Source organism: Lipotes vexillifer, unplaced genomic scaffold, assembly GCF_000442215.2.
Source record: "Lipotes vexillifer unplaced genomic scaffold, Lipotes_vexillifer_v1.1 scaffold633, whole genome shotgun sequence".
In the NCBI taxonomy this organism is placed as follows: domain Eukaryota; kingdom Metazoa; phylum Chordata; class Mammalia; order Artiodactyla; family Lipotidae; genus Lipotes; species Lipotes vexillifer.
In genome coordinates, this window is record NW_006789455.1 from 703,022 (window position 1) to 725,020 (window position 21,999).

General features: G+C 43.2%; 1 protein-coding gene across 1 annotated transcript in view; it reads left to right on the plus strand.

The window, feature by feature from the left end:
* SEMA5A (semaphorin 5A) overlaps window positions 1–20,085 on the plus strand; it is a 306,987-nt gene extending 286,902 nt beyond the window's left edge. The window contains exons 16-21 of the mRNA XM_007462615.1: window positions 244–462; window positions 4,103–4,273; window positions 5,797–5,952; window positions 7,348–7,395; window positions 12,191–12,402; window positions 19,966–20,085. Coding sequence (XP_007462677.1) covers window positions 244–462; window positions 4,103–4,273; window positions 5,797–5,952; window positions 7,348–7,395; window positions 12,191–12,402; window positions 19,966–20,085 — 926 coding nt within the window. The remainder of the gene's footprint in view (window positions 1–243; window positions 463–4,102; window positions 4,274–5,796; window positions 5,953–7,347; window positions 7,396–12,190; window positions 12,403–19,965) is intronic.
* The last annotated feature ends 1,914 nt before the right edge of the window (window positions 20,086–21,999 follow it).

Consider the following 21,999-nt stretch of genomic DNA (forward strand, 5'->3'; position numbering starts at 1 on the left):
GTTGCACCCCTGTTAATAGCAACTGCAGAGAAAGAAGCTTGAGTTATAGGAGATTATCATGCAAACTGCAATGTTATTTTTATTTAGTTTTGTGCTTCTGAGGTGTGTAAAAGGTGTTCCACTGATATTTGAGAGTATAGTTGCAGAAGCAAAGCAGACAGTGCTACAGAATGAAAGTTAGTTTGGACTCTGGTTACTCTAAGAGTTCCTAACAGAATTGTGCTTTGCCCATTTCCCTTGCAGGCCTTTCTGGTGATTTTCTGCGTGCTGGGAGATACTCTGCCCACACAATCAATGGGGCCTGGTCAGCCTGGACCTCATGGTCACAGTGCAGTCGAGACTGCAGCAGGGGCATTCGCAACCGGAAGCGTGTTTGCAACAACCCAGAGCCCAAGTTTGGGGGCATGCCTTGCCTGGGCCCCTCCCTGGAATACCAGGAATGCAACATCTTGCCCTGCCCAGGTGAGTGGATTGAGTAATCTGGAAAAGATCGAAACATCAAGGGCCTTGGAAGACTTTCTCACTCAGCTTCCCAGGCTTTATGTTTGAGACATGATTTGTGGTAGATAGATAGATAGATAGATATAAATATAGATGTAGATGTAGATATAAGTGTAGACATAGATATAGATGTAGATATATAACAGTTATAAATATAGATACAGATACAGATGTAGATAAAGATATAGATATAGATAGATATAGTTATAATCTTCCAACCGCATTGGTATAAAGACAGATATCACCTAGGCTGGATTATGTTCATCTATTTCTTCTGCTTTAACAGAAACTGAAGCATTCTCAGGATCCCCTCTAAGGGATCGTGGCCCCAAGCACTGCACCTCTTGAGAAGTGGGCTGGGCTGCCATGGTCCAGAGAGCGGTGTCCTGTCTTTAAACTGGAAGTTGGTCCCTCCCAGACTCTGATGTGCCCAGCGCCCCCCGGAACTGACCTCCCTCCATACCACAGAGTCCTCACCAGAGTGACAGTTATCAGGGGTGGCCCAGCAGGGCCTTGCCAAGCCTGTTCCTGGTACCCTCAGCTGACAGGGGTCTACATCCTCCTGAGGTCAGTCCTCTAAACATGCAGCATCCTGTCCTGGAGACCCACAGGAGCTGTGTTGTCTGGGTCTTCCTCCTGACCCCTGGCTTTTTATTCCACGGGCTTCCCACACAAGCGCAGGGTTAATAAAATGACCTTAAGGAGCCCCCTCGCCCCCGCTCGGGGCGTTGTCTGCTAATACAGCCCCAAAGTCTCCTCTGTTGCCTTTAATACTCTAACCATCTGTGCCTTCCTCTTGCCCCAGCTCTGAGTGCAGCTCTGTCACCTGGATCGCTTCCCCCTGACCTTCCCACAGTCAGAGGATCTTTAATTTAACCCGATGCCTCACAGCCATCCTGAGTGCTGGCCTCTGGCTGTGCATCCTGCCTTTTGACTTTGTCAGTGTGACCACCCAAGGAGGGCAGGACCATCTCACTCACGGCAGTTCCCTCAGCTCCCAGCGTGGGCCTGGCACATACTCGAAATGGCTCTCAGTGATGGTTATTGAATGATGAGAAAATAAGCAGTTGGTTACTTGATCTTCCTTTCTTTATTCATTCAGTTTTTCAGCAAACATTTTTGGATCACCCACTGTGTGCTATTCACTGAGTAAAGAAGGACACAGTGACCTGGTCCAGGTCAGAAAGGAACTTAAAAGTTCAGTGAGGAAGCATCCTGTGAATAATGTCAACCCAGTATGGTTGGGGTGATGACAAGATGCAGTGGCTACATCAGCTGGGGACCCATGGAGCTGGAATCATGGCAGCTATACCAAGCAGGCTGCCCCTGGACTGGGTCTTGAGGGACAGATGGGAGTTGGCCGTATAGACAAGCAGGAGTGGGGCATGAGGGGTCATTCCAAATACTGTGTACATTAGTTTTAAAGGCACAGACTGCTGCAAATATAGCATCTTTTTCAGTTGGTACAAACAACTTTCTGAGTTCCTTAAACAAGGAATTGGCTTGTAGCAGTACTTGGTGAGCATCTGTTAGATGGATGGACAGATAGATAGATGGATGGATGGATGGATGGATGGATGATGGATGGATGGAGGAGTGGATGGGTGGATAGGAAATGGATGGATGATGGATGGATGAGTGGATGATGGAGGGATGGATAGGTGGATGGATGATGGGTGGACGGAGGAGTGGATGGGTGGATGGGTAATGGATAGATAAGTGGGTGATAGATGGATAAATGGCTGAATCAACACGTACATTAAGCTGAAAACACAGCTCCCAGCTTTGTAGCTGGGCCACTCAGTAATGTCCCTGCTGCTCCAGTCCTCCTCCGCTGTCTCTGCCTGAGTTTCTCCAGCCTCAGGAGATGCTTCCCTCCAAACTACCCAGCTTTCCTGGCCAAGCGATGCCGAGGGGCTGGGAAAGGTCACAGAGACATGTCTTTCCCACAGCCCCAGCCTGGAGAATGGAAGGGCTCCTCCCCGGGGGCTGAGGGGACCCCTGGGGCAACATGATTAGATGAGGATCCATCCTGTAAAGTGGGGGAGGGAAAGCCACATGGGAAAGTCAGTATCCCTCCAGCCACTCCGCCTCCCCGGGCTCCAGATGCAGGTCCATGCTGCCGTCGGCTGAATGTACAGACTCCTCCAGATGCTCGGATGCTGCCCTGGCCTTCGAGTGCAAGGCTCGGGCCCATGTCCGAGACATCCCATTAACATGATCTAGTGGCTGTTTTTATTTTTGTTGATTTGATGGTCAAGGCAGTATCAGGTACACGTAACCTTGATGTCTTGAAATAGCTCTGTCCTCATCTTCTTTTTGAAAGCCAAGTTTCCATAGAGGGATGTGAAAATATTCAGAGTGGCCCTTCTCACTTTCCACTTGGGAATGCATGAGTTCAGGGGGCTGAGTGGGGCAAATGTCAATTCTCTCTCCCACCTCCTAGAAAATTCCTAACACAGGCCAGGATGCAACTCAACACGGAGGGGTTGGAAGAGCTCAGGGCTTTGGATGCTGAGCAACCCGGCCAGTTATAGGCTATTTTTACTTCATTTAGGACTATTTCCTCCCTATGCATTTACTCCTCCTTTGTCCTCTTGTGTCCACAAGAAACAGTTACAAAGGGGTGGTATATTTTCTTTAAAAACAAGTTTTCTCATTATGATTAAGTTTGAAAATAAATCAAAGACCTGAGAAATATAAAACTACCTATTAAATTAATCAATGAAAAATTCGATCTCCAATTCTAATGTGGATCAAAACTTGCAGTAAGGTTTGAAAGTTGAGCCCATGTTGAAATGATCCTTTTTCTTCTGTGGTTTGGTCTAACTAGTACTTTCACTGACATAATTTATTCCCAACATTGAGAAATAGCTTGGTCTTTCTCCATCACTCCTTTTTCTCAATTCATGTTTGATTCAGAACTGATTCCAGACCTTCGCTGACAAAAGACAGCAGATGGTTCTTTGTTCCTAAGTCATATTCCAATTCAATAAGATAATTTATTTCTTCTTTATTATGAAAACAGTAAGTGCAAGGAAGAAGGAACAGTGAGTGAGAATCTCATGGAGGGGAGACCTTTTGAATCAAAGTGAATTTGGACAGGTGTGTGTTCTGTGGATGACATCAGTTAAGTACCTATGGTGTGCTAAGAACACTCCTTGCCTCTCTGTCCATGAAATCTTTGAGTCCACAGTTTGTTCTGTAAACTGCAAGTGACACAAAGGGAGGATAAGACACTGGTTCTGTCCTGGGCGGCTGGCAGAGGCAGCGCTAGCTGGAGCTTCACCTGAACAACTACAGAACATTGTTCTGTAGTTCATGGTCTTTCCCAGAGACTGGGTTTTGTACTGCAGATGTACATGCACTCCTTGGTCATCCTCGTGCTTGCATTTTACATGCTTAGAACTATTTCCTGAAAGAATAGGAGGAACTGAAGAAGCGTAGGGAGGAATGTGAAAAGCCAGATGGAAGATCCTGAATCCCCTCCTGTGATGGTCAGTGTTGCACACAGCACATTCGCACAGTGCATACTCTGTAGCCACATCACATGGGTCAGATGTGGATTTCAGAAGCGGTGTGACTTTGTGTCCCTTTCCAGTGGATGGCGTGTGGTCTTGCTGGTCCTCCTGGTCCAAGTGCTCAGCGACATGTGGAGGTGGACATTATATGAGGACCCGCTCGTGCACAAACCCAGCCCCCGCCTATGGAGGCGACATCTGCCTGGGCCTGCACACGGAAGAGGCTCTCTGCAACACGCAGCCCTGCCCCGGTAAGCAACCCAGCCAGGCCCGTGCAGACTGCAGGGCAGACTCACCCTTTTCCTGATACACAAATGGTGAAATGATGAAACCACATCACTATAAGACCAAAAGAGGGGAACACGTCAATGCCGCACTATTGCCAGTGACGTGACCTCGTAATACATTGTTCTGCAATGGAATCATTCTCACCACACTGTAGTTGCAGAGCTAGTTACAGAAACCGGTGATAACCAAGTATTCTTAAAATATTTAAGCTGGTAATGGGAACTGACATTTAGTTGCTGAGAATCAAGGTGGGGAAGCAGGAGAGCCTTTGTGAAGGGGCTTCACAGGAATCCCCCCAGGACCGTGGGCATGGGGGCTCTGGGCTCCAAGGCCAGCTGGCCCATGTGCCCCGTGGATGCCCTGCAGCAGCCCTCCCCATCCAAGAATTAGCTTTGTTTTCTGCCATGTAGGGACTACTCGGAATGAAAATGAGACAATCTCTTCTGAGTCTAACTGCGACTTGAAGCGCGCGCACACACACACACACACACACACACACACACACACGTTTTTAACTAGCTCCTGCAGACTTTCCTTGAAGGTTCCATGTATACTGAAAAGTGCCTAGAAACCAGATTCTCAGTCATCCCCAAAACTGGCACCTAACACATTTCTAAGGAAAAATTATACCCTTTATAATGGATCAAAACACAAGTTTGGTTGCCAAATTTAATTTAAAAAGAGAAAAAGACCAAGCTGCATAGAAAAACATTATTTTACATTATTAATATTTCATAAATAATATTGAGAGTTCATTTTTTTAACCTCCTTACATAAAATGAGTATTAAGTCTCTCTTTTCACACATCTGTAGGTCCGGTGAATTTAACACATCTTAGCGAATCTACCTTTTGGGGGTAAAGTGACTTTAGCTAATTCATCTTTTGGCCTTGATGCCTTGTGTGTGGATGTGCTTCAGTGGCAGTAAACAAGGGATAGAGTGAATTCTACCACGAGTACAGCCTGCCTTTGGTTTACTGACCCTGCAAAGTTGTTTTCACAACTGGAAAGAAAGTATTTGTGTAGCTTGAACCCCTTTCACAACCAGGACTTTCTCATTAACACACTGTCATTTCTCTTGCTTGAGCACTGAGGCCTGTAGAAATTTTCTGGAGAAGGATTTGAGTAGGAATGGGGTCTGCATTGATGATCTCTTCCCCACCAAGGAAGGGTCACGCACAGCCAGGCTTCATGCATTAGCTTATGGAGTGTCTAATACAGTTAATTTAGAGCATTAAAATAATGTGAGTTTTAGAAAATGTATTTTAAGCACATTATTTCTAATCAAAGGTATATGAGTTCTTTTATTCTTGCTCCTTTGTATTTTATTTACTGGACTGGTCATAAGATACGAGTCCATCTTATTTATACACAGACCCACTATAAACATCATATGAAACCTTAATGCACATAAGCTGACCCAACTTCCAGGTTGATGGATCTTAGTGGGTCTTGTTGCCACATCTCCTGTCTTCTGGCCCCTGCAGAGAGCTGGTCAGAGTGGTCAGAATGGTCCGAGTGTGATGTGTCCGGGGTCCAGGTCCGCATCCGCCAGTGCATTCTTCTGTTCCCCGTGGGCAGCCAGTGTTCCGGAAACACCACAGAGAGCCGGCCCTGTGTTTTTGATTCCAATTTCCTCCCAGGTAAGAAGGGAGATGCTTATTAGTGTGAACAAAATCATTTCCAGTATTTTGAGAGGCAATGATTCGTAGGTGGGAGTTTTATCTGTTCTATGAGGTCCTGTTTGCTAAAACAAAGATGATTCAATCAACTCTTGTGGTTTCAAGGTGATTATAGATTTGTAGATAACTGCGTCTGTAGACTTGAATTTAGGCCATGAGTTTTAAGGTTTTTTTAAGCACAATGTCTTCTACAATTTATTGCCTATAACACAGTCAGAATAGTTTGTTCAAAAAATGAAAATAGGTTATTTGGTTACTTTAATATTAAGTTAAATGCTTTGGCAAGGTTGTGTGTATGTGTTTGCACAGAGAAAAGAGGGCCATTCTCTTCATACAACCTTAGTTTATTTGGGAAAAAGGGAGGCTGTCCTTGCTCTCGTCTTGGAGAAGAGGTTGGCTTGGCCCTTTGGCTACAGGCTTTTCCATGTGAAATCGATGTTTAGTTATTAGTGATAGCTAGTCACCCATCATATGCTCACTGTAGGCACGAGCCTACACATATGCCCACTATGTGCCTTAGCACTCTGATGTGAGCCAAAAGCAGAGACTAACCTCTTGCAAGGTAATAACAGGGAATGCCTTGTTTTCCTTCACTAAAGGAAAGATATTATTTTAGAAAAAACTATCAGCTTCAGCCTCAAAAGGCACCTCAATCTTCTGTGGTCTAGAACTGCAAGAGTGTTTATTGTTATTTCGTTTTCAACCATTGGCATATTTTTAATTCTTGTTAATGAATGAGAGATCAATACAGGAGAGAATAGTGTTTCTGGACTCTTGAAATGGTGTTTATCCTTGGGGTTAAACATTTAGGTGGATCTCTCCTTTTATTGGCATCCTACTTGTCAGTCTCACATGGGACATGGCAAAGATCATGAATGGGCTCCGAGTAGGAAGGTTATTTGTTTTGGCAATTTCCTCTGAGCTCTGGTGGAGTGGTCCCCCTCCCCAGGCAATGTGACAACACTGACTTTGATTAGACAAAAAAGCTGAGGCAGAAATACTACAAACACTGTGGGGTTCCACAGCTGGCAGAATACATTGTAACAGAAAATCAGCCCATATGCCAGCCTTACTTTGAAGCTAGTGCCCTGGTTTCAACCCAAGGGACCATAGCATTTTCTTTTTGTAATAATGAATCTCACCCCTTTCCAATCAAGGTGACCTTGACCAAATACATCTCCGGTTGGTTAAGAAAAAAAAAAAAGAAAGAAATATGTTTTAAAAAATAATTAATCAGGCTTTTGGAAACTGACTCACATAAAACTCAAAATCATTAGACATTTCATAAATGAATCATTAATGTGATCTTCCTTCCCTACACCCTTTATACATTGTGATTAAACTTTGTTTTTCCAGAAGTATCTGTGGCAAGATCCAGCAGCGTAGAAGAGAAAAGGTGTGGAGGTTAGTTCTTTTTCTTAATTAATTTCAGGTATTTTCAGTCATTTCTATTGCCATATGTTTCATATGATGTTTCAGCTATTGGCCAAGAAAAAAATAAAATAAAACTGGAGAAACTCCTGAATCCAAACACCTTATATTTTGGCAGTAGAAATGCTAAGGAGTCCATATTAGACATCTGGATCAGTGGTTCCCAGGGGGTCCTTAGACCAGCATCATCAGTATCACCTGGGAACTTGATAGAAATGCAGATTCTCAGGCTGCACCACCATGTACAGAGTCAGAACCTCCCTGAGAGGAGCCTAGCACTCTGTGGCTTAATAAGCCCTTCAGGTGAGTCTAGTGGACATAAGCTTTATGGCCCAGTGATCTGGGTATTAGCTACAGTTAGATTTCCTATGAGTAAAACAGAATTCAACCATTTTCTTTATATGTATAGTGCAAATCCATAGAAACCAGCCTCAAATCTCCAAACTACTGAAATGATAAAATGTCAGAATTTTATTATGGGTAAAAGGCTATACCTATATCTCCAGAGATATTTTTCTAACTTCCTGCAACCCTGAATGACAGAAATCACATTCTCTGGGTCAAATCCATAATGCTTTTGGACTTTCCCATCTAGTTCTATCCTGTTTGGTTGGGAGGGGCTGGCTGTCCATTCATCAGAGCCCAGCCCTGGTCCACCTTTGGTGTCAGAACCAAAAACCACACACAAGACCAGCATCTTCATGTGTGTAGCTGATGACTGTTCCTAACCATTTCTAACATAATCCATTCCAGCGGAAGGCCCCAGGCAGCTCAACCCAATGGGCTTTGGTCTCTCACACTCAGAAGGAAACTGGATTTTCATCGGTGTGTTTTAGGAATGTACTTAGTTATTAACTACACTGGTTAAGAATCTGCTATCTGTGACGCTCTATCTGTTTAGTCAGCCATCTGTTAATCCATTTGTTCAATCATCTTTCCTAAGCACCCACTCTGTGTCAGTTTTGTGAAGGGTGTTGAGCTTACAGTGGGGACTCAAACAGCCCCAGCCCCTCTGGAACCAAAAGTCATATCCCAAGAGAGCCCTGTGCCTGAGAAGGGCAGTGTCTGGTGTCTGACTGGGTCAGTTCAGTGAGCCACTACTTGGGGATCCGGCTGCAAGGTGAATGTTGGCTGGTTCACATAAAAAGAATTATAGCTGTAGTATTTTTAGGTCAGCAGTCACTGTGTGCCAGACACCGTAGAGGTATCCTATTTCATCCTCACAAAGAGCATTCGCGTAGGTACCACAGCCCACTGTTCTTTATGTAAAACCCTTGGAGCTAGAGCAGGGTTTGGAAGTCAGCATTCTTCAGATTATAGATGGGTAATACGGGTCATATAAGGTATGACACCGCGAGGTCTGGGGGGTCGCACTCCGTAACCAACCTCTTTAATGACGTTGCTGTGAAATGTAGGTGAAGTGAAGCTGCCAGTCATCCTGGTTCTGCAGCAAATGATCAGGTCAGGTCAGGCTTCGCTGCCAGGTGAGTGATGAAAAATCAGCTTTCAGAGAAATTTTCGTTTGGGGAATTTTAGAAAAGGGATAGCAGCCACGTCTTTTTATCTGTATTTTATAAATAGGGATCATGAGGGTCAGAGCGATGAGGTTCACACAAACAGTCGAAGTGAAGCTAGCTTTGGATCCGGGCAATGGGATCCCAGCATGAGCTTTAAGCCCGGAGCACCACGGGAAAAGGGGCCTGGTGCTGAGTGTCCCAGAGGAGGGTATCTGGGATATGCAGCCACAGCAGCACCGGCCAGGCGACACTCTTGGACAACACCCAGGGTCGCCACTGGATCAGAGCTTGTAGAGAGTGTTCCTGCCCAGATGGAGGTCAAGGCAGAACCTGGGGGCAGCCAGGTTGTAACTTGTGTTACAAGTTCAAAAACCACTTTCCTCGGCCAGCCTTCTCAGGGTTAAGATACGGGAGTCCTGCCAAGGCCTTGAGCACCCGGGAGGACATGATGCCGAAGGCTCACTTGCATCCTAAAATGCAGCTTCTGTGTGTTTGAACCAGCTGTACCAAAGGCTGCACCAAATCAAACCTTGAGGTGCTATTGATTCAATCATAGAAACTTTAATTACTCTATAATATTCAGAACCAATCGTTTAGATCTTAGGCTGCTGACATTGACACAGCAGAGTAGGTGGGTAAGAGGTCAGATGGGGCTAATTGTGGGGCTGAGAGGTAAAAACAATCACCTAGCAAGGATGTTTGGGGATGCTTTTTTCAGTTTGTTGAGAAGAATCAAACCTTGCACAGAAAATCATCCAGTTGAATCGACTGGGTAGTTGGTTTCTATTCTAGCTTTACTGACCAAAATCAACAGCAAAAAGCATTGTATTCAAAGCAAAGAGCCACGCTAAGCAGATTCAAGAGATTTAATAGGCTCGATTTTTCACTTATGCAGAAAAAATGTAGGCCTATTGAAATGTTCCAACTTAGCTATTTTTAGCTGCATGAGACACAAAGACTGTATAATCATAAAGATATCAGCTGGCCCCAGCCTTCCCCAGGCACCTGCAGGAATGATTCATTTGACTAATAACAAAGTACCTGCATAGGGAGAGAGTCATACATCTTCTATATATTATTTTATCAGTGCAGCAGAAGTACTTTTATCCATATGCTGCACTGACCCTGGGGGGTCCAAACGGCTAAAGTATCAAGAGATGACAACAGGTATGAAATCACTCTTGCTTATCTTGAGGGCAACTTCAGGGTCAGAGTAGAAGCTTCTAGCAATTGCTGGTAGAATGGCCCCTGGGTGCTTTATCCTGCTGTCCCAGGTTCAGCCCTAGAGTCTTCAGACAAAATCAGGAACAGCCAAAGATTTAGCGATTCCTTTCACTTTGTTAAACCAGTGACAGGATAATCAAGAAGTGAAAAATTGAGGTGGATGTCAGGGAGTGGGTGATATCTGTGGAATGTTCTAGTAATGTCCTCCTGGATTATCCAGCTCCAAGTGCTGAAGACACCTGAGGCGCGTGTTAGGAGTCACCTGTTTGGAGTCTCAGCGTGGGTGGAGTACGTTGGTTCCGGTTCACAGAGAACAGAGTACGAGGCTGCCTCTCCACGCGGTGTTCATCCACCTCCTGGAGCGAATCTATCTCCCAGGGCCCGGGGCCCCGAAACACAGTGTCCAGGAACAGCAAAGGGGCACAGCTTAAAGGGAGAAGCTTAGAGGGTTTAGGGACGGATGAAGGATGCTCCACCTGTGCTGTGTATCCCAGGTGAGGCGAGGACAGCTCAGAGAGTCCTCGGGAGGATCCCAGGTGTTAAAGGAGAAAACATCCCAGAACCTGGTTGTGGTAGACAAACTCACGGGTCTTCTCTCCCCGAGAGCCCTGGGGACCTCCCCACATGGCCCAGCAGTCTCACCCGGCATCCACAGGGGTGCCCAGCAGCCATCTTCAGTGGTCCCATTTGGGTGCAGGAAGAGCAAGGGTGCCACTCAGCCCTCTGGTGGTGCATGGAGGGGACATCTTGGAAGAAAAGCCAGATCCCCAGGATGTGCAGTGGAGACATAGGGCCAAGAACCCTTAGGCAACTGGTTAGCTACATGGTGCCAACACAGCATAGAAAAATTGAGGTCCTGTTTTGCTTTACCTGATTTTCAATAATCTCAGCTTCATGGTCATGGCTCAGATGTTGTCTTTATTCCCTGAAAGGATCAAAATTTTGATTGTAAGGTGTTTTACCAACACACAATGGATATCTTTTTTTCTTTTGTTGCTCTTTGTCAGAGATTAAGCAGTTCTTGGTTAAGCTACCTTGATGTCACTCAAACCAATCCTGTCTTAGAGATGTGAGTCCATATCAGCTCATTTTTTCAACATTGTGTATTTATAACTCAAAAAAAATAGCTTAAAGATGCTATTAGTTAGAAAACAACACTGTAAAAAAAGAGGGTCATTTCATGACCATTAATAGATCATATTCCTTTGACACAAATCCTTTGTTTCTTTGGAGTAAGCCATTTTCTTTAAAAGGTCTCCAAAATACAACATGAGTGAAAAAATGGTACCCAGGATAATGTTTACAACACACACACACAGCATGCAAGTGCACAGAGTGTCTCTGGAAGAGCACAGGAGAAGGTGGTGACAGTGGTTTCCTCTCAGAAAGAAAAAAAAGATTTATTCTTGTATATCCTTTTGCACTTTTTTTTTCATGCAATCAAATGTTATACAATATATGTATCGTCATATTCCAAAAAATGTAATGGAAAACATAAGAACGATATAATCAGAACACATTTTTAAATAAAATGAAATGATAAAGGAGGGGGAAATAGTCGGGCTTGCAGGTGAGCAGTGATTGGAAGTACTAGATACATCCTTGCTTTGTTCCCGGGACACAGCCAGGCTGCAAGCAGGGACTCAGCCTGTCCAGGAAAACGGAAAACATGTTCCCTAGAAACCCCCCAGACCACAGATCATGCTGCACTTGAAACAGAAGAACGGTCTCTTACAAGCCTTTAAAGAAAAAAATGTCTCTGCTAGCGTATTTGGTGATCTTTAAAAGATCACCAGATTATACAGTGGTTATAATCCATAAGAGCATTGACTTAAACTACACTGAGCTCGCTGCAGAGAAGTGTCTTGGCGGCCACGACATTTCAAAGGAAGGCCCTATGATTTCCTGAGTTTTAGAAGGAGTGTGGAGCTTTCCATGGCGTCCTTCTCTTTTCCTCTGAGCCCACTGAGCTGGGGAGGAGCGCGTCCTTTTCCAGGGTGGCCTCACTTTTGACGTTGTCTTCCCAGAGTTCAGCTTGTTCCACATGATCGCCGTGGGGCTCAGCAGCTCCATCCTGGGCTGCCTTCTTACGCTGCTTGTCTACACCTACTGCCAGCGGTACCAGCAGCAGTCCCACGATGCCACCGTCATCCACCCCGTTGCGCCCGCCCCTCTCAACACCAGCATAACTAACCACATCAACAAACTGGACAAGTATGACTCGGTGGAGGCCATCAAGGTAAGGGATCAGCAGCCTCCACTACAGCCAGGTGTGCAGAGAAGGCAGGTGGACCCTGATGGCAAAGCTCAGTGGTGGTGGCATAGGTGACAGGGTGGGGGACAAGGTAAGTGGCTCCTCTTATTTTTTTTAATTTTTATTTTATATTGAAGCATAGTTGATTAACAACATTGTGTTAGTTTCAGGTGTACAGCAAAGTGATTCAGTTATACATATGCATGTATCTATTCTTCAGATTCTTTGCATGACCTGCCTTATTTATTTATTTTTAACATCTTTATTGGGGTATAATTGTATATACATATACATATATCCCCATATCTCCTCCCTCTTGCATCTCCCTCCCACCCTCCCTGTTTACCCACTCTAGGAGGTCACAAAGCACGAGCTGCTCTCCCTGTGCTATGCGGCTGCTTCCCACTAGCTATCTATTTTACATTTGGTAGTGTATATATGTCCATGCCACTCTCTCACTTTGTCACAGCTTACCCTTCCCCCTCCCCATATCCTCCAGTCCATTATCTACGTCTGCATCTTTATTCATGCCCTACCGCTAGGTTCTTGAGAAGCTTTTTTTTTTAGATTCCATATATTTGTGTTAGCATATGGTATTTGTTTTTCTCTTTGTGACTTACTTCACTCTGTATGACAGTCTCTAGATCCATCCACCTCACAACAAATAACTCAGTTTTGTTTCTTTTTATGGCTAATATTCCATTGTATATATGTGCCACACCTTCTTTATCCATTCATCTGTCAATGGACACGTAGGTTGCTTCCATGTCCTGGCTATTGTATATAGAGCTGCAATGAACATTGTGGTACATGACTCTTTTTTTTTTTTTGCAGTACGCGGGCCTCTCACTGTTGTGGCCTCTCCCTCTGCGGAGCACAGGCTCCGGCCATGGCTCACAGGCCCAGCTGCTCCGCAGCATGTGGGATCTTCCTGGACCAGGGCACGAACCCATGTCCCCTGCATCGGCAGGCAGACTCTCAACCACTGCGCCACCAGGGAAGCCCCCTACATGACTCTTTTTGAATTATGGTTTTCTCAGGCTATATGCCCAGTACTGGGGTTGCTGAGTCCCACGGTAGTTCTATTTTTAGTCTTTTAAGGACCCTCCGTACTGTTCTCTATAGTGGCTGCATCAATTTACATTCCCACCAACAGTGCAAGAGGGCTCCCTTTTCTTCATACCCTCTCCAGCATTTATTGTTTGTAGATATTTTTGATGATGGCCATTCTGACTCGTGTGAGGTGATACCTCAATGTAGCTTTGACTTGCATTTCTCTAATGTTTAGTGATGTTGAGCATCCTATCATGTATTTGTTGGTAATCTGTATATCTTCTTTGGAGAAACGTTTATTTAGGTCTTCTGCCCATTTTGGGATTGTTGTTTGGTTTTTTGATATGGAGCTGCATGAGCTGCTTGCATATTTTGGAGATTAATCCTTTGTCAGTTGCTTCATTTGCAAATATTTTCTTCTATTCTGAGGATTGTCTTTTCATCTTGTTTATGTTTTCCTTTGCTGTGCTAAAGCTTTTACGTTTCATTAGGTCCCATTTGTTTATTTTTATTTCCATTTCTCTAGGAGGTGGGTCAAAAAGGATCTTGCTGTGATTTATGTCATAGAGTGTCCTGCCTATGTTTTCCCCCTAAGAGTTTTATAGTGTCTGGCCTTACATTTAGGTCTTTAATCCATTTTGAGTTTATTTTTGTGTATGGTGTTAGGGAGTGTTCTAATTTCATTCTTTTACATATAGCTGCCTGCCCAGTTCAGCACCACTTATTGAAGAGGCTGTCTTTTCTCCATTGTATATTCTTGCCACCTTCATCAAAGATAAGGTGACCATATGTGCGTGGGTTTATCTCTGGGCTTTCTATCCTGTTCCATTGATCTGTATTTCTTATTTTGTGCCAGTACCATACTGTCTTGATTACTGTACCTTTGTAGTATAGTCTGAAGTAAGGGAGTCTGTTTCTTCCAGGTCCGTTTTTCTTTCTCAAGATCGCTTTAACTGTTTGGGGTCATTTGTGTTCCCATACAAATTGTGAAATTTTTTGTTCTAGTTCTGTGAAAAATGCCATTGGTAGTTTGAAAGGGATTATATTGAATCTGTAGATTGCTTTGGGTAGTATAGTCATTTTCACAATGTTGATTCTTCCAATCCAAAAACATGGTATAACTTTCCATCTGTTTGTATCATCTTTAATTTCTTTCATCAGTGTCTTATAGGCCTTGTTTTTGTATCCATTCAGCCAGTCTATGTCTTTTGGTTGGAGCATTTAATCCATTTACATTTAAGGTAGTTATCGATATGTATGTTCCTATTACCATTTTCTTAATTGTTTTGGGTTTGTTTTTGTAGGTCTTTTCCTTCTCTTGTGTTTCCTGCCTAGAGAAGTTCCTTTAGCATCTGTTGTAAAGCTGGCTTGGTGGTGCTGAATTCTCTTAGCTTTTGCTTGTCTGTAAAGATTTTAATTTCTCTGTCGAATCTGAATGAGATCCTTGCTGGGTAGAGTAATCTTGGTTGTAGGTTTTTCCCTTTCATCACTTTAAATATGTCCTGCCATTCCCTTCTGGCTTGCAGAGTTTCTGCTGAAAGATCAGCTGTTAACCTTATGGGGATTCCCTTGTATGTTACTTGTTACTTTTCCCTTGCTGCTTTTTAATATTTTTTCTTTGTATTTAATTTTGATATTTTGATTAGTATGTGTCTTGGAGTGTTTCTCCTTGGATTTAGCCTGTATGGGACTCTCTGTGCTTCCTGGACTTGATTGACTATTTCCTTTCTCATATTAGGGAAGTTTTCAACTATAATCTCTTCAAATATTTTCTCAGTCCCTGTATTTTTCTCTTCTTCTTCTGGGACCCCTATAATTCGAATGTTGGTGCATTTAATGTTTTCCCAGAGGTCTCTGAGACTGTCCTCAATTCTTTTCATTCTTTTTTCTTTATTCTGCTCTGTGGTAGTTATTTACACTAGTTTATCTTCCAGGTCACTTATCTGTTCTTCTGCCTCAGTTATTCTGCTATTGATTCCTTCTAGAGAATTTTTAATTTCATTTATTGTGCTGTTCATTATTGTTTGTTTGCTTTTTAGTTCTTCTAGGTCCTTGTTAAATGTTTCTTCTATTTTCTCCATTTTATTTCCAAGATTTTGGATCATCTTTACTATCATTACTCTGAATTCTTTTTCAGGTAGACTGCCTATTTCCTCTTCATTTGTTTGGTCTGGTGGGTTTTTACGTTGCTCCTTCATCTGCTGTGTGTTTCTCTGTCTTCTCATTTTACTTAACCTACTGTGTTTGGGGTCTCCTTTTCACAGGCTGCAGGTTCATAGTTCCAATTGTTTTTGGTGTGTGCTCCCAGTGGGTGAGGTTGGTTCAGTGGCTTGTGTAGGCTTCCTGATCAAGGGGACTGGTGCCTGTGTTCTGGTGGATGAGGCTGGATCTTGTCTTTCTGGTGGACAGGACCGCATCTGGTGGTGTGTTTTGGGGTGTCTGTGAACTTATTATGACTTTAGGTAGCTCCTCTGCTAATGGGTGGTGTTGTGTTCCTGTTTTGGTAGTTGTTTGGCATAAGGTGTCCAGCACTATAGCTTGCTGGTCGTTGAGTGGAGCTGGGTCTTAATGTTGAGATGAAGATCTCTGGGAGAGCTTTCACCGATTGATATTACGTGGGGTCAGGAGGTCTCTGGTCATCTAGTGTCCTGAACTTGGCTCTCCCACCTCCAAGGCTCAGGCCTGACACCCAGCCAGAGCACCAGGACCCTGTCAGCCACATGACAGACATCTCAACAGCCACAAAGGGAGCAAGCAAGCATTTTCTGCTGTGCCTTTTAAGCTTTACTGTTCCTGTGAAAAGGTGGCTTCTCATATTGGGAATTAGGTTAAAAATGGGACATGGAAATGGCAACAAATAAAATGCTGAAAACTATCGAGTGATTGGTCACCATCCAGATCTGCCTCCACTGTGCCTCAGCATCCAAAGAGCGGTCCCACCAAAGAGAAGAGCTCCATGCTGAGGACCTGCACATGCTGAGCAGTGAAATGAGGACTGGGTTTGGTCAATCAGATATACAGGTCCATGTACAGGTCCATTACAGGAATCCCCAGGATGGCATCCTGAGAACAATTGTTACATTATTATAAAGACTATCTTCTAATAACTTTGAAGCATAATGAAGTTTCTTCAGTTCTGTGTAATGTTGATGCTGGTGCAATTGGTGGGGGGAGGTGATGCATTGTGTTAAATTTCCTGAGTGGGTTATTAATAACCCAGTGTTTCACCCAGAAATTTAGAGTGAATGACCAGTCTCCTTCTTGTTCTAAGGAAGAAAAGGTGGAAAAGGGGTGAGCCTGACAGATCTAGGTTTATGAGTCACTTACCAGCCAGGTAGACTTCTCCCAGGTATTCATACTAACTGAGCCTCCATTTTTTTTCTTGGTGAATTGGAGATAATGAGAATAAAGTGAGGTAAATTATACACAATGCCTTGAACACTGCCTGGCAAAATAAAAGTGGTTTTTATTTGAGGCATTTTGCATCCTGGTTCAGAGTACAAGTTACTTACTTCTTTGAACCTCAGTTTCTCCATCTTTAAAATGGGTTAACACTATGTACTCCTATATCATTGTTGTGAGGTTTAGATGGACTAAGGTACATGAAGCCCAGCATCCAGCAAATAGTGGCTGTTGTTCTTCCTGTGTCTACACAAGAGGTCAGGAATGTGGCTGGAAAGACATCACAGGGTCTTGTTACTGCACCCAACCTCCCCTACCACCCACATGAATGCAGGGAGTTCTCATGAGCTAAGTTGCCTTCATTTTTTTTTTCTTGTTTTTTTTCTCTTTTGTTCTTCCATTGCAGTGTAGTTGATTTACAATACTGTGCTAGTTTCTGGTGTACAGCAAAGTGATTCAGTTATACATACATATTCTTTTCTGACTCTTTTTCATTATAGGTTATTACAAGATACTGAATCTAGTTCCCTGTGCTATACAGTAAATCCTTGCTTTTTATTTTATATATAATGGTGTGTATCTATTAATCCCATACTCCTCATTTATCCCTCCCCCACCTTTCCCCTTTGGTAACTGTAAGTTTGTTTTCTAGTCTGTGAGTCTATTTCTGTTTTTTAAATAAGTTCATTTGTATTGTTTCTTAGATTCCAGATATAAGTGATATCATATGATATTTGATTTTGTCTGACTTACTTCACTCAGTATGATAATCTCTAGGTCCATCCATGTTGCTGCAAATGGCAATATTTCATTAAGTTACCTAAATTTTGATATTCCTGTTAAGTTGGTGGTTCCCCTTAATATTCTTAGGGAGTATTTGATGCCCTCTCTCTGCTGTGATGGTTTCCTTTGAAATTCAGTTTCCTTCCCATGTGGGAGTACGAAATATCTTCAGCCCTTACAACTGCCACTGGTTGGAAGGTCTCGTGTGCTGGGAGCTGCAGTGTTCACACTTGCCCTCCCCACCCCCGCCATGAGGCACCCATATGCACAGAGACGGAGCCAATTCACTTTTACTCATGGGCCCTACTTACAGCAGGATCCAGAGTCCATCGGCACCTTATACTGATCAGATGACAGAGCCAGGAAGTGAAGCACCAGGAATTAATAACACGCCCCACGCACCCTCTCAGAACCAAGACTCTTCAAGAAGAAACCTCCAGGACCCAAGAATGCAGCCCCTCTCAACGTGATCCCAGCCCATTAGCTTATCTGTGGTGACTACTGCTTCAAGCATCAGAAGATAATTTAGCTGGCCTTCTGTTCTCACTGAAGATCCAGTAGGCACTTCATCAGAAACCTTGCTGCTCTGAAGGCAAAGTACTGCTGCCTAGTCGCTAATGAATCTTTCTAGAACTTTCTTCTGACTCCTTGCCCAGACAAGTCCTGGGCATTTGGACATGCCTACAACCTCACATCTTTATTTTGGTCCTCTTAAAAGTTACCCTCTTTCTGGGACAGCTCAGCTCTTTAAAAGTATGGGTAACTTTCATGACTGTTAATGAGGAAGAGCATCTGTGTCAGAAATAGCCACGGTCGTCACCTTCCAACAAGTGTAGAAAATGAAGAGAAACTAAGAATCCCATGCATTTATTTAAATATGTTCCTTCAAAATCTCTTGCCAATGTACCATGACAATCCAAAAGCTGCTTAAACACCTATTCAGTTATAAGTGGTAATATTCAAAGCGTTTATGAATTTGAAATCACTAGAGTTTTAGGTTTCCGGGAGATGTTGATTTAGGTTTTCTAACACTTGGAAACTTCCTGACTAAAGTTCAAAAGTAGACTTTCTGAGTAAAGCTCAAAAGTAGTCTCGTCTGAAAACCTACCAGCCTGAAAACCTACCAGTCTGAAAACATACCAGCCTCATTCTAGTTACCAGGCAAGTCCTCAGCAAATGATGTGAGGAAGCAAGTGAGAAGTGAGAAAACACATTTTAAAATAATGGAGCCTCCCCATGTCCTGGGTTTCCCTGGTGGAGCAGTGGTTGGGAGTATGCCTGCTGATACAGGGGACATGGGTTCATGCCCCGGTCCGGGAAGATCCCACATGCCACAGAGCGGCTGGGCCTGTGAGCCATGGCCGCTGAGCCTGTGTGTCCAGAGCCTGTGCTCCTTAATGAGAGAGGCCACAACAGTGAGAGGCCTGCATACTGCAAATAAAAAAAATTAAAAAATAAAAATAAAATAAAATAATGGAGCCTTAGGAGAGAGCTCGAATTCCACATACAGTGGGCTCTTGAACCATACTGAACTGTGCGGGTCTACTTATATGCAGATCTTTTCAATACAGTAAGTCCCCTACATACGAACGAGTTCTGTTCTGAGAGTGCTTCGTAAGTCCAATTTGTTCATAAGTCCAACAATGTTAGCCTAGGTACCCAACTAACACAATCGGCTATATAGTACTGTACTATAATAGGTTTATAATACTTTTCACACAACTAATACATAAAAAACAAACAAACACAAAAAGTAAAGAAAATACTTGAATCTTACAGTACAGTACCTTGAAAAGTACAGTAGTACAGTACAACAGCTGGCATCCAGGGGCTGGCATCGAGTGAACAGGCAAGAAATAAAAATGTTGTACCACTGTACTCTATACAGCACTGTACAGTAAAGTACACAAAAGCACAACCACTTGTAGAGGATGCACACATGTGACAATATGCACCAGACACATGAACTAACTTACGTGACATGGGAACGCATGTTTGCATCTTTGAAAGTTCTCAACTTGAATGTTGGTATGTAGGGACTTACTGTATTAAATACTATAGTACTACACAATCAGAGGTTGGTTGTATCCAGGATGCAGCACAGTGGGTACAGGGGAACCTCAGATATGGAGGAACCACGGATCTGGAGGGAAGACTATAAGTTATACTCCGGTTTCCGACTTCGAGGAGGGTCGGTGCCCCTAACACTCACATTGTTCAAGGGTCAACTGTAATTGTCTCCTAACTATATTCTCTTTCTGAAATACTACTTACTGAATATTCCTAAATCTTCTATTTCATTTTTTACAGGCATTTAACAAAAACAACTTGATCTTAGAGGAAAGAAACAAATACTTCAACCCGCATCTCACTGGGAAGACCTATTCTAATGCCTACTTTACAGATCTCAATAACTATGATGAGTACTAAGAGTTCTTCTATTTTTGGCTTCCTGTAACTGCCCCAGTTCCTCAAGGCCTGTGCTCCATGACTTCCCATGTCTCCAAGACTTCAGAGATGGAGTTTGGATACATCTCAAGTGCATTTCAAGCCACGAGTGTCCCATTGCTGCCAAAAAGACACATTCTTAAAAGCAACAAAAATCTAATCATGAAAATCTGGTCTACAATTCTTGATCATTGCTTAATGAGCCATGGTGTGCAGGGTTTTTTTTTATTGTGTTCAGTCCATTTTTCTAACAAGTCAGTTGCTTTCTTGAGCTTTTTCATAACTGTACCACCCACAATGGAAGAGGTCTTTAGAAATATGAATATCTTCTTGAGCGTAAATCTTCATGATGTTTTAATTCAAGAAATTAGGCACTTTATGTGAGAGCCTCCCCACCTCCGCACAGTTTATAGTATTGATAAAATGAAGAATCTGAATGTGGCCATACAATGACTCACCATGGATCTCCATCTTCTCAATCTGGATGATACTGCGTGTGTTTGGACTTGGAATGCTTCTTGCCTGAGGTCACCCAGGGATTCAGCCTGGCTTATATCTGCAAAGGTGATGGTATGAGGTGTGAGATGCTCTACCCTTGGTCTTGCTGCCGTTACTGTATTGTCCCTGGGGTAGGTGAGTGTAAAGAGCAGAGGTACAGACACGTTGAAGGGGGAACGTGTTCTACATGCTGTTGTGAAGCTCGCCTTATTCTGACTTGTGGATTTCATGGCATTTCAGGGAGCTCCTTGTCGTGCATCGGCCTGGTAGCCCACCTGTCTGGTCCACAGTAACATCCTAAAGAACCACGCTGTAAAATAACCACTTGTTTAGCATTTGGATAACAGACTCTACACCTCCCCTCTCTCTGCAAAGAGAAATCTTGAACATTAATGATACTAATGAAGAAAGTTTTGAAAGGACTGAAATATAATTGAAAACAACTTTTTTTATTTTCCATGTTACAGAAAGTATTGAAAAACCTGACATTTAATGAAAAGCAACTTTTTTATTTTCCATCTCCCTGATAGAACTAATGTATGGCCATCAGCCCCTACCAAGAGCATTAATGATGTGTAAAGCTGGCTTTCTGCAGCTTGTTGCTGTACATATTGAAGTGCTTCCCAAGTACCAAGCTGTCATTTGCTGCCTCTAGTTCAGCTGAGGAGATGTTTAGCTCTGGTGCCTCTTGTTTTTTATCTCAGTGCTGCTTTACCATCCATCCACTCCCCCTTCTCCCTGCATGGGGGCAACAGCATTTCAAGAAGTACCTTGAGAAGTCAGGGTGTTGGCAAGTAAGGTTTTTAATGATTCCATGGTTCTGAGCTTCGATCATTCATAAGCATTTCAGGGTGTTATGATACTATTCAGAGGGGTCCCCAGGAGAAAAAAAAAACGGGATAGATTACTCGCAAAAAACTGATGCATAACATATGGCAGTTGATTGAATAATTATTGAAAGTAAGAACAAGATTGAAATTATTCATTTTATGCCTCTGGGTGTCGTGATAAAGGCCTGGCTGGATATAAAAACATGTTCTTATTGATAAATGAATCTTCAGATCTGGGAAAACTTACAGTGTGGGCATTGAGGGAAACGGACTTTTAGCCTACATAGGTTGGTTAGGTTTTCACCCTATCCAATTTAAAGATTTGAAAAATCCTATGTTTAGTAATGAATGTTGATGAGTTCAAAATATTCTTATATGCCCAAATTTTCAGAAATGGCTCTACTAAAATTAAAGTCTAAATTGCAGTTGGGCTCTGGGAGGTCTGATAGATTTCAAGTGAATGATTTTCCGGGTCTTTCCAGTGGGAAGTTCATGCTACATCTCCCGTATTCCTTGTATGCTGTATGAGATTGCTCTGTTTCTACGCAGAGTCCACACTTAGGAAGTG